We start from the raw sequence: 7500 nt of genomic DNA, 5'->3' as shown, positions 1-7500 counted from the left end.
CACTCACACTGAGCGGCCATCTCGCAGCCAGAGAGCCTTGCGGCGAGAGGACCAAGAGGGCAAGCAGACTGGCCACTGGGCACCTTCTATCTCACAAGGTTTCTTCATCGTGTTCTTAGGGAGCATTTCCTCACCACAGTTGTCTCTGGCTTGCTCACTAGGGGCTCGGACATAGACATTTGGACATCTGTAAAGCGCCTTTGTGACAACAGCTGTTGTAAAAAAAAACAACAACAACAAAAAATGCTATAAAAAATAAGATTTGATCATTTACAATGGGGATTGGTGAATGGAACTGAAGAATGGACATGGAGGAAGCCTCTATATATGTATATCTGTCTATCTATCTGTATATCCACACATATACACACTGTCATATCAGAATTATATGGCCACAGCCCCAATAGTAGGAATAACTACTCCTGGCTGGGATGGCACTCGTGAGACATCATGGCGTGGACTGTACTAGGTGACAGCGGGAATCTGGAGTCCCTCGAGTCCATTCCAACTGTAGCAGTGCACTGAGGTCCCTCAGACCTGGAGATCCGAGTGTTTTCAGACGTGCTCCACTGGAGTGAGAAGGGGTGAACTAACAGGTCGGGGAAGGACACCAAAGTCCCTGTCGTGCACCTGAAACCACTCGTGCACCACCCTTGTGTGGAGGGGCGGGGCCTTCGTCTGTGGATAGGTAGCACTACCATCTAGGAAGAATGCCAACGTGTTGGGTTGTGGTGCCAGGATTGGCCAGTAGCCGTTCAGAGACCCATACTGCGGTATTAGTGGTCCATCCACATTATGCCGCACAAACCTGGATTCTGCAATTTCCTCCGGGATCAATAGAGTGTTATCTTATCTTATTTGTCCGAGAAAGACAACATTTTAGCAATCCTGCAGTGTCCAATTACAGGTCTCCCATGCAAACCGGAGGCGATGCGAACCATGAAACTGGGTTAACATTGACGCTTCCCCACGCGTCTGCTTCATGGGCCTGGACACTTTCCTCGTGGTTTTCCTCGAGGTTAACTGGTCCACTGTGCCATCTCTGTGCTCTGTGCCACTCACAGGAGTCACCATTCCCCTCTGGTATCGATGGCTCGTGGGGCAACACTCTTATGCTGTTTGGAGACCCACGATGTGTGGGAAGTACTTTCTCGGTTTACCTTCACTACGGCAGCTCTAGAACATCTCTCGAAGTTAGTGGTTTCCGAGATGCATTTATCATGACATTTCGGGCATCAGACAAGTCACGTCCTGTGTCCATGACAACTGTTTTGCCCTCTACCACAACATACAGTAAACCCTGTCATATGACATCTGTTACGCCCCGGGCCGAGTTCATTCCAAACCGGGATTGGTCATATATACTCTGATATGTCTGTGTTTGTAAATATATATGTATATACACAATCATCTCACAGTATCATAGTTCCATATACCTTTTCGCTCTAGGTTATGCTTGTGTAGTATTGGCCGGAAGTTCTGAATTTAAAGTGGGATTCACCCCCAAAGGTGGGGGAGAATCCTGCTATGATCCTGTGGGACTTCCAGATACAGAAAGACAAGATGGCTAACCAAGCAGACACACTAGTGATGGACACACAGCAGAAGAGGGCCGTAGTGATAGATGTGACAATCCTGAGTGATCGCAACATCAGGACCAAGGAACACGAGAAGCTTGAGAAACACCAAGGGCTGAAGGAAGAGCTGGAAAAGATGTGGGGGTGAAGGCATCTGTGGTTCCCATGGTAACTGGAGCACGAGGGGCTGTGATCCCCAAACTGGCAGAATGGCTCCAGCAGATCCCAGGAACAACATTCTAGATCTCTGTTCAGAGGAGTGCAGTCCTGGGAACAGCTGAGATACTATCAAAGGACCCTCACCCTCCCAGAGCTCTGGTAGAGGACCCGAGCTTGAAGGCAACAGACCATTTGAGGGTTCCCAGAGAACTCACCCTGACCAATGCAGATAAGACAGATATATTCCCCTGATAAGGGACCACCATCAGTCTGATGTCTGGGTATTATTCCATAGGCATTGCTAGTAACTCATTTGTTTCAACTACTCATTACTAACTTTTTGTTGTATTCCTTAAAGCTGCTTAAAGGTCAATACAGCAATCTGTAGTGGAAGAGTGTACAACCTGCAGACAGGTGAGAGGGGAAGTAGTCTTCTGTTTTCAGTGAATAAATAAAGTTATATTTATGTAGCACCTTTCAAGGAAACGAAGGTCACTTTACAATTAACACACACAGCTAACACCAACCAGTGTACTCTCAACCAGAAACTCCCTGGGGGACTGAATGAAGTTCAGGGAGGGAGAGAGGACATCACCCAGGACAGAGCACCACTGGGAGAGAGAACATCACCCAGGACAGAGCACCACTGGGAGAGAGGACATCACCCAGGACAGAGCACCGTCCACCACTGGGAGAGAGGACATCACCCAGGACAGAGCACCACTGGGAGAGAGGACATCACCCAGGACAGAGCACCGTCCACCACTGGGAGAGAGAACATCACCCAGGACAGAGCACCATCCACCACTGGGAGAGAGAACATCACCCAGGACAGAGCACCATCCACCACTGGGAGAGAGAACATCACCCAGGACAGAGCACCATCCACCACTGGGAGAAAGAACATCACCCAGGACAGAGCACCGTCCACCACTAGGAGAGAGGACATCACCCAGGACAGAGCACTGTCCACCACTGGGAGAGAGGACATCACCCAGGACAGAGCACTGTCCACCACTGGGAGGATACCAGAAACCCCAGAGGAAACCCACACAGAGACCTGGAGAACATGGAAACTCCACCCAGACAGGGACACGAACCCAAGACCCTGGTGCTGACAGGCAGACATGTTCTTTAAACGGTCCCAATCATGAAAAACTGAATATCTGAAATAAAAAATTTTGAAGTAATTATCTTTCAGCCGAAACAGAACTTCAGTAAGTAAAAATACTCTCCCCTCCTTAACACTAAAAACAAAGCGCAAAACCTGAGACCTGAGACCATCTCTGAGACCCAGATGTTTTACTTTTATTGATCTGCCAAAACGGCAGATCCCCACAGATTCACGTGTGTGTCAGTGAGTGTCAGTGCCGTGTGTGATGAGACACACGTGCGTGTCTGTGTGTCAGTACCGTGTGATGAGGCCCATCCAGCCCTATAGTGCTCCTTTACCAACTCCATCTCTCCACGGCTGATGTGTATCATGTATACAGACCATGATAACACTGGAAACCAGACCCCCTGGTGACCATGACATCTGCATAGAAAAGCTAACCCCATTACATGTGTTACGCCATGCATGGGACACCGCAGTTATTCCTTCAGAGCGTGTTTCTGTTCATTTATCATGTAAAGGCCATGCAACTGTGTTCAAATCATGGTACAGTTTGATGTCACAACCTCGACCAAAGGGACGTGTCAACAGTGTGGCGACAGTCTCATTACTCCACACAACAGAACAATTCTTTAATGAAATGTTTTTTTATGTAGTAGCGCGTGCTAGAGCACACTGAAGTAAACAGTAAACATACAGGTAAGAGTAAATGCGACCATTACATCCCAGCGGAGAGGAGAAGCCTCAGTTCATCCTCTGAAGCACTTCTCTCGGCAGAGCGCCATCGTGAAGACACCTGATTATGGTAGCACGCTTCCACAATTAAACGGTATGAATGAATGCATCTGATGAAGCCCTGTGACATACACTGAAGTGGATTAGGGTTAATCACTTTATCCTAAAAGTGTCCAGTAGCTAATGGCTGGTTTTCACCCTATAATTCTAAGAGTGTTTCATCATAGCTGGTAGAGCTTCGGAAATCAACATTCAAGACAGAGACTGGAAGCCCAGACAGGCCTGTGGTTAGATGTGTGTGTGTGTGTGTGTGTGTGTGTGTGTGAAAGAGAGAGAGAGAGAGATTGTGAAATGTGGAACATGTACTTTTTAATTATTTCTCCCTTGTTTTGCTTGGCCCTCTTATTCAGGAAAGGAAAAGGTTTGTCTCACTACACTGCCTGTTTAGTAAATTGCTCCTGTGTTTGGACTTCACATTGTTCACACTTCACCCCTGATCACTTATGGCGACCTGTGGCACATTTGGGAAACTTTGTTTTTCTTCAGATATAGGTGCAGTCATTTTTTCCACTAATAAGCGTATTTACATTTTTCGCAAACCTCCCGCGTACTACACTGCAACTGTATATTATCCTGATTTGACGCGGTCATATCTAATCATCAGTGGCGCAATAAGGAGCTCGTTCAAAGCCACAACCTTGTCTGTTGAACGTCACATGTGTTCGGCGTCTTTTCTTCGCTTTTCGTCTCACAGCTGAACACACTGAATCTTCTCGGGTGTTTCGTGCGAGTTTTGTACTTGAATTCCTCTCCCTTGCAGTACCAGAGCAGAAGAGCCACTTGTCCTTGCCGGTTTGTCTGCCCTGCTCCTCGCGACTTGGTCCGGCGTATCGGCTATGTTCTGAGCAGCTGTACATTAAAAAAGACGCGCGCGGAGCGGATATCATCATATCCTGCGCTGCACAGGAGCAGCTAGCGCAAAGCCGCGCGGCTTCACAGTGAGTTTTGCGGCGGCTATATTTGCCTAAACATTCGCTTTTAGCTGGTATATTTCTGGCGGAGATTTAAATTCCGGCCAGCTCCTCCCCGCCCCGTGCACGCACGCGCCACGCATCCACACGCACACGCACGCATCCTCGCGCACAGAGCAGTTATCCGTCTTTTCAGTCACAAGCAGCCTACAAGGAAGAAGCCGCGCGCGCAGTCACCATAAAACTAGTTTGAGGGCGTCTCGAGCCAAAACACACAGACGAAGACACAAACGGCCCGACACAGACCGCGACTGGCACCAGCAGGGGCACTTTGGTTTCAATCACGAGAGCCCAAGACAAAGGCGAGCAGAATGTTCTCAACATTCATTAGTGTCTGTCTGACACAGTGATGATTAACAAAAAGTTCAAGAGCTGAAACCCCAAATCCAGCGCAGAAGATCCCACCATCCGCGGAGGTGCCATGTAATGCAATGTAATGTAAATGTCATGTAATGTAAATATAAATGTAATGTAGTATAATGTCATGTAATTTAAATATAAATGTAATGTAAATGTAATGTGATGTGATGTAATGTGAATGTCATGTAATGTAATATAATGTAAATGTAATGTAATGTAATGTAAATGTAAATGTAATATAATGTAATGTTATATAAATGTAATGTAATGTAATGTAAATGTCATTTAATGTAATGCAATGTAACGTTTCAGTGCCTGGTTCCCCTCGACGTCCTCGAACCGGCAATTACAGGCACGAGCCCGGGTTGAAAATGACGGGTTTGTCAAAAATAAAAATAAAAATACAAAGTCTACAAAGTCATAATGTATGCATGTCACGTAGAAATGCCAAGCGTTCACACAGAGGAGCGAAAGTGTTAGCGTTGAAAAAAAAGCAAAAAAAAAAAAGCAAATGTAGGCAGAAAAGCCCCGCATTCGTTACCGTGTTCATCGTTAATTATTCTTACGCACACAGCTGATCAAAGGAAGGCGATGAAAACGTGCAGCTAACAGCCATGCATGACCAGGAACTTAGCGGGAGCCTAACTTTGGATGAGATCTCGCCGAAGCGTCAAACACGCTTTGCTCGGGCTGCGCACCGCACGCGCTCGCTTCACCGCCACCCAAGCGACATGACACGATCGCCGTGTCACAGCGCGCGAGGCGTCGGTCCACTCACCGGATATCTCCGCCTGCGGGACTCCGCTCGTACCGAAGCCCTTGCCGGTGTAGAACTGCCTGATGTCTGCGCAGCTCCTCGGTTTACTGATCGCGCTGTCCCCGAGTACCGGCCCGGCGAGGGCGCACAGCACGAAGACCGCACGGAAATCCATTCTGGTGTCAGGAGCTTTAAAGCGCTAATGCTCAGATCCAGGAGAAAGATGACGGACTTTTTCCTTAAAAAATCTGAACGCATCCAAAGGGCCGCTTCGTGAAGCCGCCGGTTATTAAAGTCTGCGCGTGAACGAACGGAAGAGTCAAGACCGCCTGCTTCCTCGCGCTGCTTTGCAGTACTCAGAGGTACGCCGAGAAAAACACACGCTCGCTCCAAGGAGCAATTTCCTCTAGTCCGTGGGCTTTGATTGTAGACACTTTCGTATCAAGCCGTGATTCGGAGATCTTCTTTATATTATTTATTTATTATTTCGTCTTTAAAAACTAAACGTTTTAAATACGAAATAAGCTTTAAAGTTGTACAACGCAAGCAGAGCGCGCGGAGATGGTAAACGGCGCGGTCCGGGGCAGAACAGCTCTGGACCACACGTACTCCGCGTCCCGGTCCGGTGTCCGTGACGCTGCCGCGTGGCTACAATCACGGTGCGATTCGGTGGTGAGATGCGTCTTGTGCGCTCTCGTCTAGCTGAATGCGAGGCGGAGCGGTGAGGGCGAGCGAGCCATTAACGGGGTGTCGGGCTCGCGCCTTGATTGCGCGCTCGTGGCGGTGGGCGCGCTGGAGAAGGTTGCGTTAAGCTCCGTCTACGGTGGGTGAAGGCTGCTAAACGGGCGGCACGTGGAGCTGTGTGTTCGTCCTCGAAGCCTTCGGCAGTTGCGGCGAATTTAACTGGACTCGTGCGGATTGACCCTCGGACTCCGTGGGCGGCGATTTTATGCAGATTGCACGTGAAGCGCTTTCCTGCGTAGGGTCTGCAACCAACCGGGCGGGAAAGGTCCCGAAGACACTGGAACCGTCCTCGTTAGCCGGTGGACTGGTCGCTTCCCGAAACGCGTCAAAGGTGTCATTAAATTTCAGCTCGTACGACACGTGCATGTGCTCAGTCACACGCTGCGCGTGACAGTCTCCGTGCTCCCGAACACTTCATTAAAGCATTCTGCTAGACAGACACGCTCACTCTCTGACTGAGAAACATACAATAACAGCTGATCTTAGGTGGCTTGATTTACGAGAGAGAGAGAGAGAGAGAGAGAGAGAGAGAGGGGAGGGGGGGGTTGGTAAGACTAGAGCACCTTGACGCGCTTTAAAGCGGAGGATAAAAGCACACGTGCGCTTATATAACACCACAGCCACTCCGGTGGCCAAGAACATTTGTGATGGAAGGATATCCATCCATCATTGTAAAACTCGAAACCGTTTTACAAAGTAGCGGTATGAAAAACACTTTAAAAAGAGAAACACGTTTTGTTTTTGTCGTCCGCGCTTTCAGGAATGCCAAGTGCCTTGTGCGTAACCAACGGCACGCTCGCTCCAGGCTAAACACCTCCTCTAAGCCGTAGTCTCCGTCTCTTAGACCCAGTACGGAAGGAAGGACTGGCTCGTGCTGACGCCGGCTGGGTGTTTAGCTGAACCGGTGGAGCCCCGTGCTACCGACGAGACGGTGCTGGTGCTTTCCGGGGAACACGTGCAGTGTGTCCGCAGCTTCCCTGCCACGCGCTCTGAGTGATGGAGTCTATTCAACGCCGTGCGTGT

At 49.0% G+C, this 7500-nt stretch overlaps 1 protein-coding gene across 2 annotated transcripts in view; it reads right to left on the bottom strand.

Moving 5' to 3' along the window:
• Positions 1 to 6894, bottom strand: part of gpc1b (glypican 1b) — a 64037-nt gene extending 57143 nt beyond the window's left edge. Inside the window, exon 1 of one of the 2 annotated variants that reach the window (XM_081722985.1) lies at positions 5755 to 6894. In XM_081722985.1, coding sequence (XP_081579111.1) covers positions 5755 to 5908 — 154 coding nt within the window. In that variant the 5' untranslated portion in view covers positions 5909 to 6894. The remainder of the gene's footprint in view (positions 1 to 5754) is intronic. The other variant, XM_035528602.2, reaches the window with a different exon arrangement.
• Positions 6895 to 7500: the final 606 nt, after the last annotated feature.

Source organism: Electrophorus electricus, chromosome 11 (genome assembly GCF_041902795.1).
Source record: "Electrophorus electricus isolate QZ-2024a chromosome 11, ASM4190279v1, whole genome shotgun sequence".
In the NCBI taxonomy this organism is placed as follows: domain Eukaryota; kingdom Metazoa; phylum Chordata; class Actinopteri; order Gymnotiformes; family Gymnotidae; genus Electrophorus; species Electrophorus electricus.
The sequence above is the reverse complement of the archived record's forward strand: the minus strand, read 5'-3'. Positions and strand labels throughout refer to the sequence as shown.